The sequence below is a fragment of the Camelus dromedarius genome, chromosome 36 (assembly GCF_036321535.1).
Source record: "Camelus dromedarius isolate mCamDro1 chromosome 36, mCamDro1.pat, whole genome shotgun sequence".
Lineage (NCBI taxonomy): Eukaryota > Metazoa > Chordata > Mammalia > Artiodactyla > Camelidae > Camelus > Camelus dromedarius.
Genome location: NC_087471.1, coordinates 8,941,338 through 8,960,446, shown reverse-complemented (window position 1 = coordinate 8,960,446; position 19,109 = coordinate 8,941,338). Strand labels below are relative to the sequence as shown.

The following is a 19,109-nucleotide window of genomic DNA, read 5'->3' as shown; positions in this document are numbered from 1 at the left end:
TAAACGTCCTCCTTCACCCCCATTTCCCACGTCCCTTCCTCCTCAGCTCTGACCAAGCCTGCGATCATCATCATTCTGCCGCCTCTTCTACGCATTTACACCTACACGTGCACGGGTCCCACAGGTGGGCTCACACTGGAAGAATTGCTCTAAAAATTGCTTTTTCGTAGTATACCTTGGAAATCTGAAACTCTCCCTAAGGTGACCTTATCAATTTGCATGGCTATAAATACCATCCCTGAGCTGAAAAACCCCCAATTTTATATGCCCAGCCCAGTCGTCTCTGATACAACTTATGGCTCTCTCCACTTGGACATATCCTAGGCGTTTCAAACTTAATGTATCCAAAGTAAAACTGTTGTTTTCTCCCACAAACCTGTTCTTCCCTCTCTCTTTCCTTCTCAGTACACGGCACTACCCTCAATCACGTCCTACAACCAAAACCTGGGCGTCAGCCTTGACTCCGTCCTCCTTCTTACCCACAGCCCAATCCAAGCCTGTCAGTTGCAAAAACCAACGCAACTCTAACCCATCCTCTCTTCTCCATCACTAGGGCCTCCACCCTCATCTGAGCTGGGATGGACACAGCAGTCTTCTGTCTGGTTTCCCACTTTTACTCTAACCCACTAGGCAGACAACAGCCAGAACAACCTTTTTACTTACCTACCTGAACATGTCACTCTTCTTAAAACTACTCATCTCCTTACTGCATTTTGGAAAAGTTTTTAACGCCTCAAAAGCATGTGTAATCTGGCCCATACCTAACTCTTCAAGCTCACCTCATGATACTCTCTTCCTTGGTCTCTGCAATCTAGCCCCACTGGCCTCCTCTCTCTTCCGAGAACACCTCAAGTTCTTCCTCTTCTTAGTGCCTTTGTCTTTTTTTTTTTTTTCCCTGCGCTTGGCCTGACCGACTCCTCCTTACACTTCAGGTCTCAGCTTAGATATCACCACCTCATCCAGGGGATCACCCACTTCTTCCCTATCACACAGTCGATCTCCATCACAGCACTGACTGTTTATTTGCTGAACCAGCAGAATGGAAGCACCTCAAGGGCAGGGACAACACGCATCTCATTTACCACGCTGTCTCAGTGCCCAGAGCAGCGCATGGTATCGAGTGGGCCTTCAATAATCGCTCAGCAGGTAAGAGGGAATGGCACGCAGTGACTCAGCTGGGTGTTCCCGAAACTTCTGAAAATAAGAACTATTTTAAGACTTTCACTTCTTAAATCACCGAACTATATATGAAACCTTAGTATTTGTCCTGCTAAAAACTGAGATTTGAGGTATCAAAGGAATGAATAATTCTCATTTTGTCAACTAGAATTTGAAATGAATAAGAGATCCCTCTCATAAAATATTTAATAGTTATTACATAGTAACTAATAAAACAGTAATTTTAAAATAATAGTCGCATGTTTTGTTGACTTTATAGCAGCTAAACATTTCAGATAATGAGAACTCCCAGTGGTCTTTTAGTTAGTGCTCAACTAGCCCGATCAAAGCTACTCCTGCAGGTTAGAGCAGCCGAAGGCTGAAAAGAGCTTCACAGTGACTTTTTGAGAATAATACCAATGAGCCTTACTCACTTTTTAAAACCATAATCCCTTTTTCCCACAAAACAGAAATAACTACAAGAACTAGGGCTGTATGAGATGATGGATGTTAACTAAACTTATCGTGTCATCATTTCATGATACATGTGAAATCAAACCATTATGCTGTATGCCGTAAACATACACAGTGCTGTAAGTCAATTATATCTCGAGAAAACTGGGGGAAAATGTATTTAACCTTACAACTATGAAAAATATGCAAATAAAAAGAACTAGGAATGTAGACACAGGGCAGAAGGAATTCTCATAAGCTGCTGCTAGGAGAATAAACTGATAACCACTGTGGAGAATATGATAAAACAAGAATTTCTTACTTGACTGCCTCGTAAATATTGTTGGAGGTATGTCCTGATAAGGCATCATGTAAATTTCGAATAAAATAGTCTCTGTATTCTTCTGGAAGGGCCATAAACGTTCCACCCATCACAATAAATTCCACTTTGTCCACACTGTGACCAAGCTGTTTTAACTGAAAGATATAAATTCATCAGCATTAGAAGGATATAATCAACTACCCTAAGAGGGTACTGCAAGTTTCTAATTTTATTATGCAATGTTTTCATCAGTAAAGTTTAAAAATGAGAAGCAATGAAACATGTTAAGAGAATTCTACAGATTAAAAAAAAAAGACTCTAGAGTCTGAAAGAAAAAAAGAAAATTACCGCTCAAATAAGGAAGACTGAGAATTAAAAAAAATAAGTATGATGTCAATACTTAAGTGAAAGTTTAAAAACATAGAACATAAATTACAGAGCAGTAAAGGCAAATATAACACAGTGTAATAGAACAAATATTTACTGATTATGTATTTTATGCCAGACTTTGCGGTAAGCATTGGGTACAAAAAAGCTGACTATCTGCAACATACTCAGGCCTTGCTGTAAATGAAAGAGAACGCTAGATTAGAAAGAAACATTAAGAAAGTAGTTTTAACTCAAAACTTCAAAGCTTTAAATCAATTGTGAGGATCCTGGGCACAGGTGGCACCCAAGCCTGCTTTGGGGGCGTGGCTGGGAGTAGGGGAGAGAGAAGATTAAAGTCTGATTGATAAAATCTGAAATGCAATGTCTCCCTCACAGATACAGAAAACAAACTTATGGTTACCAGTGGGGGAAGAGGGTGGGAAGGGATAAACTGTGAGTCTGAGATTTGCAGATACTAATATATATAAAATAGATAGCAAGCTTATACTGTATATAGCACAGGGAACCATATTCAGTATATTGCAGTAACCTATGGTGAAGAACATGAAAATGAATATATGTACGTTCCTATGTGACTGGAGTATTGTGCTGTACACCAGAAATTGACACACACTGTAAACTGAATGTACTTCAATAAAAATATATTTTAAAAAAACCAAAAAAATCCCCAAAATACATTGTCTCCTCTACTAGGAGATGGAATGGTACAGATCTTTCATTTTGTCAACCCCAATAAGCCAAGATTCTAATTTTTAAAAACAGGTATTAAAATTTCTTGCCAGATCTTAGAATTGAGAAAAACTAGGTAAGTAGACTACAAATTATGAACTCGAATGTACTGTGTAAAAAGGATGCCTACACTTAATATGGGTAAAAAGTTACTTTTATACTTGTCCCTGAAAATGGCAGAGAATAATTTATACACACATATATGTTTATGTGCCTGCACACGCATGCATACGAATATACATATATACATAAGTACATGTATAGAGCCATCAACACTGAAAGAATACAACTATGGTTGCTTACAAAGTACAAACAACAAAATCTTACTGGTAGCCTTTTCAAAATATCTTGCCCGGACCCTAAGCCAGACTTAATCAGAACTCCAGGGGGGAAGATCGGCATGTATTTTGGAAAGTCACTCAGGTGATTCCAGTGCCTTTATAGTTAGGGAAAGAATCACTGGTCTCTGGTCGCTTCTAAAGCTCTCAAAATCCATGCTTCTTTTTGGTAAACACAAACATTTCGAACTCTACTGAAACATTTCAAATGAATTAACTATCATGGCTGAAACAGAAACTGAAGCAATAGTTGGTACAGAAACTACGCAGGCTCCCGGCAGGTGGGGTCCTCTCCTCCAGCTGACAATCCTGAGCCACGCATGCTCGGGTCACAGCGATGTGACAGTTAGAACCGGCCGGCGTTCACTAACAATAGTAGTGAAACACAGAAGCGACTTACAGACCGCGGTACATGCCACCTTCCATTTCAGACTTTCTGGTTGCTCTACTAGATGCAACTGTAAACTATGGACAGTGCTCACAGTTTTAAATCAGACAGGTTTAAAATAAATCATGCAAAAGAAAATTTGTGTTAATCTTCAAATTTCATGAACAGAGCAAGGCCATTTACGTAGTACTTGTTTTTAATCAGTTATGAGGTATAATTTATATACAATAAAATCCACTAACTTTAAGTGTGCAGTTGAATGAGTTTTGATAAATGTTGAACTGTGTAACCACCACCACAACCATGACACAGACCAATTCCATAGCTCCCAAGAGTCCCTCGTATCCCTCTGCGGTCAATCCCGTATTCTCACCCCAGCAAAGTAGTCACCATACTTCTCATTTGGCTTACGGAAGCTACGATTCAATCCACCCTAAGACCTTCCATACATCTACATTCTGTACACTTCATACCATAAACGACCTTCTACAAACTAAAAGACTTTTTAGAGATTATCAAATCCTTACAGAAAATAAGTCTTCAAAGGATGTAGTTTTTGACCTTGCTAGGTATTGCAAAACAGTCCCCCTCTCTCAGATGGATATTAAAAACTTACAAAGAGGAAAAAAACTCTTTTAGTTCTTATTTCAGGTCCAACTCAAATCAAGCAATAATACCTTCTAAGTATAGAGATCCAATTTTAAAATGCTTTTTTTTAAAACTTACCTGTTCTATTCGGTGTCTTGTCTGTAGATAAGGGTCATATCTAGCACGGATAGCTCGCATGGAGGTTGGCTAAGAAGGAAAAATATCCTATTATGCCCAAACTGAATTAAAAATAAAAAGTAGTTTCAAAAGAGCTGTATTAAAAATAAAATTCCCTTGGGCTCCTTTCTTCCTTTCTCAGCTTTGTCAGGGTTCAAATAATGTCCTGAATAGCACCTGGCTGGTCCCCACTCCCGCTGTCAGAAGTATCTTAGAAGCAGACATCTCCTTGGATCATATTTATATCTTTGTGTAAACACTTACAGAATCCCCAGGGTCACCACACTGCTATCCTGCTCAAAGACACAGATGTGCATACATACCCAAAAGTTACTGGGATAAAATAACCTTCAAACCAGGTCACTAAATACAACATAGTTTGTACAGCTTAACAAAAAGCCTTTATGTGATCACACAATGGAATATTCTACAGCCATGAAACAACAGACTGATATAAAATGTTGTCTGAGATACACTGTTAAGTGAAAAAGGCAAGGTGCCAGGTTTTGATAGACAACGTTTGTGTAAACAATTAGGATAAAGGATATGTGTTATTTTAATACCTCTATGATACCTTTGAAGAATGTATAGGAAAGGGGTTGCACTGACTGTCCACAGGGCTGGAGGAGAAAGGGGGGGCTAAGGGACAGCAGCGCGAGGGGCCTTTTCACCAACAAATTCCTTTGTACTTTTTAAAAAATTTAACTATGAAAAAAAAGAAAAACCATAGATAAGAAAAATAAGTCACGCGGCTTGCTGGCTGCTGACCTCCTCTGAGGAGGCGACCGCTTGAAGAGCCTGCTCACTGGTCTCCTGCTTTCACTCTTGCCCCTACTCTAACCCCACCCCCGCACAGCCATCAGATGACCTCTTAAACACCTGTGTGGGATTATACATTCCCCCGCTGTAAACCTTTATGGCTTCTCACGACACCCCTAATAAAACCCAAACGCCCTGCCCACAACCCCCCGCGCCAGCCGTCTCTCCAATCCCACCCGCCTCCCGCCTGCTCACCAGAACGCCCGCCGCCGTTCTGGCCAGGGGCCCTGGGGCTAGCTGTTCTCTCTGCGAGGGGTGCTCTTTCTCAAGACCCTTGAAAGGCTCCTTCTTGTCATTCAGGGCCCCGCCTAAATGTCACCTCCTCAGACCACCCCTTGCCAGCCACCAATGCTAAAGTACCCACCCAGCTACTACACCTGACTCGATTTTACTTTTCTGCTTAGCATTTACTGGTACCTGATATTTTTTTTCTTTTTTGTTTCTTTATTGTCTCCCACTAGTAGAATGTAAATTCCACAAGACCAGGGACCTGGCCTGTTTGTTCACGGGGGCAGAAGCAGGACAGAGAACTGGTGAGGAGCATTATTCAAAACCTAGCCCTGTCGCTTATTAGCAGTGTGCCCCTGGGCCAGCTGCTTAAGGCTTCCAGGCCTGTTTCCTTTTCCATAAAACTAGGATAATAATAGTGTCTACCTTCAAAATCTTGCTACGAGGTTTAAAGTTACAAAGCACCTAGAACAGTGTTTGACACATATTAATAATAAGTGCTTTCATAAGTATTTCTCCAGTGACCAGAACAATACAGACACTCAGCAAATGTCTGGTGAATGAGTAACTTTTGCAATTTGGGAAAAAAAAAATTCCAAGAAAGCCAGTACTTGTAAAAGTGTACTCTAGGTAAGGCATGATGTAACCCTCCTCAAGACAGCCTCACTTTCCTGTACCTCGTATCCAGTGTAAGACTGGGTTGAATACTCAAAATCCGAATCAGGTCCACCAGGGCAGTATCTGCCAACACAACAAAAGAATGAGGCTGTCAGATACAGAACTTAGTCCAACAGTCTAGTTCAAGTATCCATGGTCTCCGTGAAGTCCTGATTGAACCAGCTTCATTTTCAAATCCTAAGAGAAGATTCTACCTTTGCAGCATCTGCAAATATTTATATTTTCTACCAGCAAGTAAAAAGAGAAACATATAAAGGAACATTATTAGTCATTTTTCAGGATGTTGCAGTCACTATTATTTTAGAGGCTTAAACTTCTAGGGGCAAATAATAGGACCTGTTTTCCTAAGTTTGGACGATGCTCACTGTGCTCTCGCGGTAACTACTTTCTCCCCGTTATTCTTCCAACCTAGAATCACGCATATTCTTCTGCTAATTTTTCCAATTATCTAACTTTAAGAAATTTAAAGATTATTTACAAGGATAACTTCTTATTTTGATACTATTCTGATCCCAAATTCACTTTCAATTTCCGACATCTGGAATTTAGGAAGCTCATATTTCCATATTTCATTTATGAAGTTAACAGCATATCTACTCTTTTGAGTTCTGTAACCTATGCATTTTTTATTCTATATTGCAACAAATTAAAATCTTTGTATGTTTCATTTTTAAAGCACTGAAATACCCTATCGATAGCTGCTTGTTTCAAAGAACTAACTTACACATCTGTTAAGTCAAAATTTTAAATATCACCAGCATGCACTGATCAAGGCTCTAGGGGGACTTAATTGGTTCAATTAAAATACACACACGTACACGACTTTTCAAAATCACCATACTCACACACATATATTTCCTGTAAAACTGATGTGTGGACATCTGTGGGGTTTGCACATGACAGCCACAACAGCAATCTGTAAAAGAGAGATTAATAAAAAAGTAATTATGAAATAATTACCACAAAGTTCTGGACAGTTGTTATCACTCAAGAAGAGGGAGAGGACTGCAGTCAGAGAGGCACACGAGGGCTGCAAAGGTACCAGTGATGCTGTGTTTCCTAGGCTGGGCTGTAGGTGATTGTTTTTCAATGTTATTAATCTTCAAAATGTATGCATGCATTGTAGATACTAGTTTGTATTCTATTCTACAATAAATTGAAGGCAAAATGATAATTTTTAAAGTCACAGTGATTTTTATTCTCTTGTTCTCTCTGATCTGTTTTTACTAAAATAGCCTACAAGAAAAAAATTACTTTATGCAACTCTATAAAATTGTAACTAAACCTAACCTTTGTAACTGAAACTCCTCCCACTAGATCTCAATATTTAGAGCAAAGACTACTAAACTTGGAGCCAGACTTCGGAGTGTGTGTAAGATATTCTCAGAGGGGTCTGTCAGAGCCCCAGCGGGGTAAGAAGAGCGTCTACTTGAGAAAGGAGATGACAGCAGAGTTAGAAGACCAGTTATACACGGGGGCAGTTGGTCAAATAAGGGTGTGCACTAAGATGAATGCCAGCCACAGAAGAAGGTTACAAATATGGAAAGGCAGAGAAGTAGAACGAACCTGTGTGCTGGATGAAATTAAAGGTACTGTTGTTTTCAATATATATACACACACACAGTCACACACACCAAACAGATATAGATGCAAATGTGTCATGTCTGTGTGTGTGCATATATGTGTGTATTTCCTAGCTTGGCTGGCTGAGAAGGTCTGGGAGCAGCAGCACCTTAATAGTCCTGACCACATCTATCACTCAGATCTTTGTTTCTAAATACCCTTCTCTACTGAAAGAAATCAGGGCTCCTTGGAAAAATGACTTACTCCAGGGCTGGGGCAGAGAAAGTACAAGATGAGCCTGGAACACTTTACTATGACAGAAAGGTAGAAACTGCTCAATGATGGGGACATTTCAAAAAGACACAGAAATCAGCTTGAAAGGGCTTCCACTAGTCAAAACTGGGAAAATTTGTGCATCAAAATAAATAATGATAGAAACAGATTATGACCCACCAACCAGGAAACCATGAATTCTTTCATACAGAGGAATGAGGAACCCTAAGTCTAACAAGAAACAGGATATTTACAAAGTTTCAAAGTACTTCACCAAACAAAACTTCTTGATTACGAAGTGGAAAAGAATAGCTTTAGAAAGGGGAAGCCTGGCAGACACCACCCTGACCAAAGTGGACGTCAGTGGCAGGACAACAAACTATGCCCCACCTGGTAAGATTCAGTAAGAACACAGTCTCACTTTAGTGACACTCCCACCAAGGATGCAAACCTGAATCTAGTTATGAGGAAATGTCTAATTAAACCAAATGGAGTCTACAAAATAACTTGCCCTAAATCTTCAAAAGTGTTAAGGTGATGAAGCCAAGGAAAGACAGAGGAAGCGTCCGTACTGAAGAGACATGTCAGGCGAGCGCAGCACCTGACTCTGCACTGGGTCCTGTAGACCATTTTTGAAAGAGCTACTGAAAGGAGGTCTGGGGACTAGATCATGATAACGCATAGGTTTTAAATTCCTGATTTTGATGGCTGTCTTGTGGTGATGTAAGAAAATGTCCTTGTTTGTAGGAAATACACTAAAGTATTCGAAGGCATCAGCTTTGAAACTTACACTCAAATAGTTCAGGGAGAAAGTGTTCTTTGTACTAGATTTTCAACTTTTCTATAAGACTGTGATCATTTTTCATAACAAAAATTATTAAAATTTAAATCATTGAATAGTCATCTAGAGGAACTCCAAAATCATTTTGCAAATCTGAATTAAAAACTTCTATTTTCAAACAAATGTTTTTATTTAAAATGAGACACAACCACAAACACCACTGATGAGGTCAATCTAATTTCACAATCTTTTATTGAGGGCCTACATATAGGCCAGATTCCGAGCTCCATACAGCAGGTGGGCCCTGAGACTACAAAAATATTAAGTCTGTCCTCTGAAATCATACTACCCAGCAGGGAAGACATACAAAAACTAGGCTATTTCAAAACCACATATGAGAAGCATGCAGAAAAAACTAGAGATGCCCAAAGAAGGCAATTAATTAGCCCTGACCAGGGGAGTCAGGGATGCCTCTCCAAGGGACCGACAAGCATGCTGAGGATGAGTGACCCGCGCTAAGAAGGCGGGGGAGTGGGGACCAGGGGAGCAACGTGCAGTCGTTTCCAAACATTTGTTAAGCGGCAGAGCTCTCCTTTCCCATAACGTTTTGCTTAAATCTCAATTTACAGAGGAGAGGAAAAGCACCGGGCCTGGGTGAAGCAGAGATGGGATCTGCTCCCACAGCTTCCCTATTATTCCCCACAGTAGCTCCTAAAAAACTTGCAAGCATCCTGCAGTTTTGCAGAAGATAGTTTAAAAATTATTCATAAGGTAGAAAAAGCAATGACTTTAAAAGTCAGCCAGAGAGGTGAAGCTTTGAATCTTTTCTCTGCCTCTTACTGTATATTTTCCTATTTTGTGACATGAAGACAGTACTACCTACCCTCAAAACCGTTTTGAGGATTAAGTTAGAAAACACACCAGCACAGTGCTTGGTATCTAACAGGTGGGCAACGAACGGTAGTTACTGCTGTAATTAATAAAGATACTACTCCAGATGATAAAAAGTCATGCTGTTCAAAAGAACAAACAAAACAAAGCAAAACAAACAAAAACTCAAATACAAACTCGAAATGGACCACAGACCTAAGCGTACATGCAAAACTAGGAAACTACTAGAAGATGACACAGGAGAATACCTCGATGACTCTGGGTTTTGCAATGAGTTTTTAGATACAACACTAAAAACGCGACCCACCAAAGAAAAAGCTGAAGTCAGACTACATTAAAGCTCGAAAGTTCTGCTCTGAGAAAGATACTAAAAAGACATGTCACAGACTGGGAGGAAATATTTACAAAACACATGTCTGATAAAAGACATACATCTTAAATACACACACAAAAAAGCCTCTTAAAACTTCACAATAAAAAACCAAACAATCCAGTTAGGAATAGGGCAAAAGATGTGAACAGGCATGTCACCAAAGAAGACACACAAAAGGCAAAATGAGTACATAAGATACTCAACATTGTGGGTCCTCTGGGGATTGCAAATTAAAGCAATGAGACAGCACTCTATCTACCAAAATGGCCAAAATTCAGAGCACTGACAACATCAAATGCTGGCGAGCATGTGGAGCAACAGGAACCCCCATTCACTGCTGGCGGGAACGCAAAATGGTGCGGCCACTTTGGAAGACAGCATGGCAGTTTCTCACAAAGCTAAACATAGTCTTACCATATGACCTACCAATCATGCACCTAGGTATTTATTTACCCAAATGAGTTGAAAACTTGTGTGTACACAAAAACCTTCACACAAATGTTTACCGCAGCTTTGTTCATCATAATTGCCAGAAATTGGAAGCAGCTGAGATGTCCTTCAAGAGGTGCGTGGATAAACAAACTATAGCACACTCGGAGTGGAATATTATTCAGCACTAAAAAGAAATGAGCTATATATCAAGTGACAAAAAGACATGGTGCAACCTTAAATGCACATTGCTAAGTGACAGAAGCCATTCTGAAAAGGCTACAAAACACACTGATTTCAACTTTATAGCATTCTGGAAAAGGCAAAACTACAGAGACAGTAAACAGATCAGTGGTTGCCAAAGGTCTATGAAGCAGAGGAAAGGATGATTAAGGGAGTTTCAGGACAGCCAGACTATTACGTATGACACCGTTAATGGTGGATACGTGACATCATCCATTTGGTAAAACCCACAGAATGTACAACACTGTGAGTGACCCTGATGTCAACTCCAGGCTTCGGTTAATAATACTGCAGCAATTTTGGTTCATCAGTTGTAACAAATGTACCAGATCAACGCAAAGTACTAATAAGAGGGCAACGTGGGGAAGAGGGAGAGGAAGTATGTGGGAACTGTGTGCTTTCTGCTCAGTTTTTCTGTAAGCCTAGAGCTGCTCTATAAAAAACAAAAATAAAAACAAAGCACTACACTGACAGCAGGAATAAAAGCATGGAGGTTACAGTGCACAGCAGTGAGGGAATGACAACCAGCTGTGTCCTTCGGGTATTTTTAATAGGTCACCCTCCTGACACTGTAAAGATGGATTTGGTGCAGGTCAGACAAAGCAGGCCAGCTAGGAAATGCCTGAAATTGTCTAGACGAGAAATAGGAAAGGCCAAAACACTCCTACCCATGGTGGTAGGAACAGACAATTTTGTATCTTTTGGACACTGGGCAGATAGGGCACCCTGAACTAAGATGGACAAGAACGATGAGTGAGCAAGTTTGAGGTTTGGTCATGTTGTACCTGAGGGTCACAGGAATCAGAGGAGAGATGTCCGACAGGCAGTTTGACTTGAATGTGAAGCTTGGGGAGAGGCTGGAGCTGGGAGTCCGCAAACGGCAATACTTCAAACTGTCAGTGGGTGAGATCACCAAAGAATGCACATACAGCACTAAAAACAGCGGGCCCAGGACCACAGAAAACATCCATTTCTAGAGGCGAGCAGAACAGGAGGAGCTCTCAAAACCAAAAACGATCCCAGGCAGGAGGAGTACAGAGAGGTGTCACAGAAGCCAGGTGTGTGGGTCAAGTTGAAAAGCTGCTAAATCTGTGTCTTCCACAGTGGCAAGCTCATACATAATGCTGAAAACTGAACATTCAACACATCTACAAAGCGTGCCATTTAGGGATATGGAAGTAAACGCCAAGAAATCAGCTAAGACTTAAAAGTCCTAAAAGACTTACAAGTGCTTGCCCGGGGCGGGGGTGGGGGGTGAGGAATGGAAAGAGAGGGGTTTAGAACTATTAGTTTTTCTGAAAGAGGCTTTCACATTAGGTACAAACAAGAATACTTAAATACAAAGGAGGAGAGACTGGGATTGGTGGTAGGTATACTGTATGTAAAAGTTCTGGGGTTTAGTTAGACACAAATGTCACAGGATCCAGGAGACAGGGCTACTAAACAAGTCAGTATTAAGCTGCATTTACTAGGAGTATAACATCCCCATCCAAATAACAGACTGTAAGGTACTACAGAATTGTTAAAGAATCTTTCATTCAATAAAAACAAAAAAACTAGATTATTAAAAAAAAATCCACGAAAACAAACATCAGACTGAACTTTTCAGATCACATCAGGAACACAGAACTCCGATTCTGGATGCTATGTTTTAGGAGGGTCCAAATCCTTCTTTGGGATCAGGTTAAATCAATTCTTCCCTTTCACACTCATCCTTTTTATCCTAGAGGCCCTGCCTTAATTCAGGCTCTTAACACACCACATCCAGGTCAAACCAAAGGCATCTCAATTGATCTTTTTGTCTCCAACCTACCCTACATCTTACATACAAATTAATTTTCTGAAAATCTATTTGGTTCCTATCACTCCCCTTCTCAAAAAAATTTTTTAAGCTGTTTCCTATCATCTGCCTTCTTTGCAGGACATTTAAGATCTTTTACAAGCTGATCACAAACTAACTCTTCACTCCAGTCCTGCTGCTTTCAAAAATGAACTGTCAAACCCAATGAGCCTGGTACACTTATGGTTCCTTGCTCGTGTGCGCACGCGCGCGCGCGCGCGCACACACACACACACACACACACACACACACACACACACACACACACACACACACACACCCCCCCCCCCCCCCTCTTAGATTATTTACTTCTGTGCCTTAGGTCCTGTGCCCTTGCTCCCATTCCCCTTTGAGCCTGCTCTTCTCTGCTTATAGGAGCACCATTTATACATCAAGCAAGCCCCATGCTTTCTCTTGGGCTTTCCCTTGTCCCTCTTACTGCAGGGACATCTCATCCCCTGGACTCCCCCGTCACTCTACACATTCACAGTGTCAACTATTTCACGGTTACCACATACAGATCGACTTTGCACCACTGCAACTTTTAAAAGTACCCCCTGTAAGTATCAATCTTATAAACCACGAGCTTAAGATGGCCAACAATAGCTATCATCTTATGATCGTCACCAAACCTCATCTATACATTTAAAGACACCAAAATCCAAAATGTCATCTACTCCTTTAAGCACAACGAATTTTTTCCCTCTCTGCCCTCCTAGCATTCTGCACGTCTCCACTCCAGCATATGTCGTAACACATGGATGTTATCAGTCTGAATCCCCGACCTCCGCCTCACTACCGGGCGTTACATGGAGGCAGGGATCTGTGGCAGAACAGATACACAATCAGTATTTAATGAATTGAATCACTCACCCCACTGGCAGTTCTGATGGGTTTTGCCTTTAACTTGGGGACCAAGACCTTGCGGTACTGAGGCGGGACGGCAGCAATGATGTCCACCAGGCGGGGCTGTGCTGAAAGGCCGTAGGTGGCAGCTGTCCTGGTTTTCACCCTGAAAGGAAAGCATCCAGCATTATCAAAGTCACAATAGTTCAAGGGCAAGCTACCAGCAGGATAACCTACGAATAACACCAACAACTCCTGTCATTCCCCCCTCCCACCAGATGACAATAGTGGCTTTAACATTTGCAACTATCAGGGAAATAGAAGAACAAAATCCGTGACTTCCTGTGCTCACTCTGGAGTATAAGAAAGAAAACGAGATGACTACAGCGAGGGGGCCCAGGACAGTGACACAACGGAAGTCTCGTTCGAAGTCGTGCTCCAGCCTCAAAGGAGTCTACCCTTTTCTCAACCTCAGCGTTACTGCCTTTGGGATCAGGTTAATTCTGTCCCAGGGAACTGTTCAGTACACTGGAGGATGTGTAGCAGCAACCTTGGCCTGTACCCACTAGCACCCTGTCTTCCCACTGTAACAACCCAAAATGCCTCCAGACATTGCCAAGAGGGTGGGAGAAGTGGGGGGTCATGGTTGCAAACTTGGCTGCCTGGTTGCAAACCACTGTCTCAGGCCAAAACAAAACAAAACAATTTAAGCCAATCTATGTAAAACCAAAAAGAAAATAAACTATGTATTTTTTAAAGTGTTTTAAAACTTTTTCTGATACAAAGTACTATATACATAAAGAATAGAACATAAAACATACTTTAACAACTATAAAGCAACCACTTGCGTAATCGCACTCCAAGACAGAGAGACCCCTGTTTGCCCCTTCCTGACTGTAACCCTGTCCCTAACCCCCAGAAGTAACCTTTACCCCAACTAATAATTCCTCGCTTTCCTCTATAATTTTACCAGCTTTTCTTTTCTTTGTGGCTGCATGCCATATCCTAATAGCCACTTTATCTTCTCATTGTAATCCATCTAGAAATATTATGGGGTGTTTGAATCATTTCAACAAATGCTTACTGGGTACCTGACCAGTACAAGAGGCTACCTAAGTACTTGGCAGGTCAGGAGGTATAAGGCATCGCCGTTTTGCACTCTATGGCTGCATGTTTGCAGACAGGCAGACACAAAAATAATCTACAAGTAATAAAAACACACGTAATAAAACACACACACAACAATGAATGCTTCCACAGGTCAAGAGAGGAACTTAGTGTGTGCTGTGGAGATAAGTCATGTGCACAGAAAAAAGAGTACACTTCAGACAGGCAGTAAAGACATAGAGGGGACACCAAGAGCAGACAGGCTGGCTCATGTGAAGATGCAAAACCAGGAATGCACATATTTTAAGGACTAGGGGTAGACCAACTTGATGGAAAGCAAGAGATTTTCAATTTAACAGTAAAGAAGTTTAAAAAGGGATGGAATGGAAGTGAGAGTCACAATGAAGAAAGACTAGACAAAATTTAGACCGCAACTGGACCTAAGGAAAAAGCCTCAAAGACGACACTATAGTTTCAAGCCTGGGTGAAGGTTAAAACAATTAGGTAAAGAGGACACCTGAGTTGAAGCTGGTTTTAAGGAAGATGTTAGCTTTAGCTTTAGATGTGCTAAATTCAAGAGAATGACAAAAATATACAAGAAGGGGAGATGTTCATAAGAAAGAAAAGATTTGTATAATTAGGGGTAGAGACAACAAAAACAGGAAAAGAACAACTCTGCTAAACACTTGGTAGAAAAATCAATAAAACATAATGTCTTCATAGTTAAAAAAAAAAAAAAAGAAGAGTTACTTATTTATTTCTTTAGCAAATGTTTATCAAGCACAATGTTCCAAGGAAGAGGAAAATTACTGCAGTATCTCAGTAACAGAAGACAGGGTCTAAAAAAAAGTCATGTGTGTTGTGATTAGACCACTGACGACTTGGGAGTGGGAGGGAACCCTCTCACTAGAGCAGATCTACACAGTGAATACACAGTAATAAACAGATGCAGAGAGGAAGGACCAGCCTTACTTGAGGATGTAGCAAGTCAAAACTGAACATGACTGTGGCGAGCAAGTGGATGAACATTCATAGAGGATCTCCAGTAAGGAAGGGGTGGATTAGATCAAAGTCCCCAAAGAGAGGGTCTCCTGGGAGAGAGCTACCACTTCCTCTGAGATGACAGGGAAGAGAGAAAGATGTGCAGTGGGGCAGCACAGAAGAACAGAACATGGGCTCTGGAGACAGGCGACCTAATTCCAAATCCCAGCTCTGCCAATTACTACTTATTTACTCTTGGACAAATTATTTAACCTGTCTCTGTCTCAGGAGACCCATGTGTCATGAGGGTGACGTATGCACCAACCTCATAGTTTTTGAGAGGATCAGCTGAGCAAATACATATACTGCGCTACCAACAGTGACTGGAATATAGTAAATGCCCAAGAAATGTTAGAATTTATTAGTACTATTAGGCCATGAGACGATTTTGCCATAAATAATTGACAGAACAGGGCAGAAAGCTAAATTCTCAACTGAAAAATGAAATGTGAGCTAGAACCAGTTGTATCTGATAAATTCATCAAAGACATCTGCTCCCCCAGAACAAGACTACCCTTATAGATGAACTTACTTATTTAGGTCAATGTCTCTCCCCTGTTCGTGGGCTTCAATTAGCTGTTTAATAACATCTCCTATGGTCAGCATCATTAGCTCAGCAGGGCTGAGATCTCCTGGAAAGACAATATTTAACAATGTAAAAAATCATATTATTCAGTACAGACTTTTGTACTTATTAGCAATTTTCCTTCCAAAATCATTTCAATCATGCCAAATGAGTAGCTCAAGTTCATGAGACACTAAAACTTTGTTTACAATTTGATCATATATTTTGTATCTTTAACTTAAAGGAAACCTGCCTACACCTATATATGGGAAAAGCTCACTTTAGAAGCACAGACACCATGAGAATGATACAGGAAAGAGTAGAGACAAGCATGAGGAAAAAGAACCCTATCACACAGGAAAGGACCCAAGTAGTTAAAATAGCTTCCCTTTATCTCCAGATTCATAATGATATTTAGATGCATTATTTCATGATTCTCAGAACAGAGTGAGGTAGATGGAACAGGAATATTTGCCTGTCTCATTAAAATGCCACCAGGGGTGCAGCTGAAACCAAAATCCAGGTATCCGCAGAACAGAATTACAAAGCAACATAATGCTATTTTGAAATAAAAAGATGTGGGTCTATACTTGCCTACAGATCTTAATGCACCTCTGAGATATAGTCTGTCCACCATCCCAACCTTCTCCTGGCAACTGAGGCCTCCCTCCTCATCTACAAGGCAACAGCAGAAGCTGATGTGTTCCTACACGACCCCTCCCCCGCCTCCCCAGTTAAGGCTGACTGGTTCAAGGATGGGTATCTATCCAAGTCAGGCCAATCTGAGCTCTTTTTCTCAAGGCAAAAAACACCAGTCCCTCTCCAGTGATAGAAGCTGTGAGATTTCAACTTGGGAGTGCTCACGAGCATGCCTCCTGCCTGGAGAGAAAGCAGGTGTGCAGATAATGAAGGCAACAGAGACTAGCACGGATGAGAAACCTGGCGCCGACAGAGCCCTTCATTACTTCATCTCGTTCGAAACCTCACAACAATACAGCCAGGTGGGTATTGTTATACCACTTTACAGACGTGAGAAATTAAGGCAAGGTAAGACACCACAGTAAGTGGTATAGTTAAGACTCAAAATCAGGTCTTTTCTCCGCAAGTCACATGCTTTTCTTCACTGTACCAAGCCGCCTCTAACTCAATGAGGCAAAGCTAACACATATAAAACAATCTGAAAGAAAAAGAAGTTTATCTATAATCAAGGGCTAAGTGTTTTCTAAACCGTGTAACTCAGCACTTTGGAGTTCTACAAAGGCACCCGAGGGGGGCCGTGGAGCGGAGGGAGGGTTGGCGGCAGTGGGAGGGGGCTGGGAGCGGGAGAGGAAGGTCAGGGAGGGCCTTTTTCTCCATTTCAACCAAAGCAGCTGGGCTTTCAACTGTTTATGTATTGAGGGTCTGCGTAAGAATTATTTGGAGGGCAAAAGGGGATTCAGGTGATAAAAATACAGGCAAACCTCAGAGATACTGAAGATTCGGTTCTAGACCACCACAATAAAGCGAATACAATAAAGCAAGTCACGAATCATTTGGTTTCCCAGTGCATGTGAAAGTTATGTTTACACTGTACTGTAGTCTGTTAAGTGGGCAGCAGCATTATGTCTTAAAGAATACTTTAAGACCAAGACCACTGTAAGAATCAACTGAAATATTATATCTATGAAAGCCAAAGTATTATTTGAATATTAGTTCTTGATGAAGGTGGATGAGGAGGATGGTGGCTGGAATGATGAGGGCTATTTAAAGAGGCAATTTCTAAATAAGAACTAACAGGGCTTGGTGATAAAGTTAAAAGTGTAAAAGCTGTCTGGCCTGACACCCCCAGGAGGAGCAAGTTAGTGAGATGACTTATCTGGGGCATGTAGAATTTGATGCTACAAGGCAACTGAAGGTAATTTTTAACACTTGGAATTGTTGTTTCAAGAAATTGCAGGTGATGCCAAGAGGAATAGTGATTAAGGACAGATTTATTTATCTTTAAAAAATTTTTTTTGTTTGGGGGTTCATAGAGACAGCCTGACCATCCAGTTTCACTTTCTAAGTATAATTTTGGGCGAGGAAAGTTACTTAACTCTTTGACTCTCAGCTTCTTCATTTGTGAAATGGATATGATATTGGCCTAATAATTATTAGCAAAGGCTCGACAAATGATAGCTATGGTTATCATAACCATCATTATTAATTATTAGGCCAACTGCTCAAATGAGTGTACAGAGATAATACTATAATCTGTGAGAAAATACTTGAAATTTGACTCCAACCTGTTGAAAAACTAAAGATGGAATTTTTCAATGCTAACTCAGGAGGTAATACAAATGTGAATAACTGCATAACTGCCACACAGAACCCAAGAATAATTCAGTGTTTTTTTTTTCTTTTTTTAAACGTAGAGCTTAAAAAACAAAACAAAACAAAAAAAACCCTCAAAAAAACAAGCGAAATGTGCCGTAAAACAAATGTTAGCAAATTAGGAGTCCCAGAACGCGTTAGATCTACCGACCACGTTAACTTCTTGGAGGGCATACCTTGGAATAAAGCTTTTCTTATCATTTACGCAAAAGACACCAAGTGACTGCCAAAAACGGAAGGTAAGGATAGGTTGGCTTAAAAAGTACAAAAGGTTAAACGAGAAAGCAGGGGTCTGGGGCAGACAGGTGGTGGGGCCACTGGTCAGGTCAGGTAGCGGATTCCCGAGGGAATAACTGGCTCTAGCGCCTGCCGGCCCGGGCTCGCCCCTTTCCCACCTTCCCACATCCTCCCTCCCCTTCGCACCTTTCCGCTTCTGCCTCATTTCTCCGATGTCGTAGCAGCCGCCACCCCAGGTACTGGATCTACTAGCTCGGACCTCGGGGTAAATTAACAGCCATAAAGCAACCCTGTCCTGTC

General features: G+C 41.0%; 1 protein-coding gene across 1 annotated transcript in view; it reads right to left on the bottom strand.

The window, feature by feature from the left end:
* ELP3 (elongator acetyltransferase complex subunit 3) overlaps positions 1-19,109 on the bottom strand; it is an 80,940-nt gene extending 61,831 nt beyond the window's left edge. The window contains exons 1-7 of the mRNA XM_010995418.3: positions 18,996-19,109; positions 16,188-16,287; positions 13,535-13,673; positions 7,114-7,184; positions 6,268-6,331; positions 4,505-4,573; positions 1,934-2,088 (exon numbers count right to left, since the gene is read on the bottom strand). Of these exons, the coding sequence (XP_010993720.2) occupies positions 1,934-2,088; positions 4,505-4,573; positions 6,268-6,331; positions 7,114-7,184; positions 13,535-13,673; positions 16,188-16,287; positions 18,996-19,014 (617 nt within the window). The 5' untranslated portion in view covers positions 19,015-19,109. The remainder of the gene's footprint in view (positions 1-1,933; positions 2,089-4,504; positions 4,574-6,267; positions 6,332-7,113; positions 7,185-13,534; positions 13,674-16,187; positions 16,288-18,995) is intronic.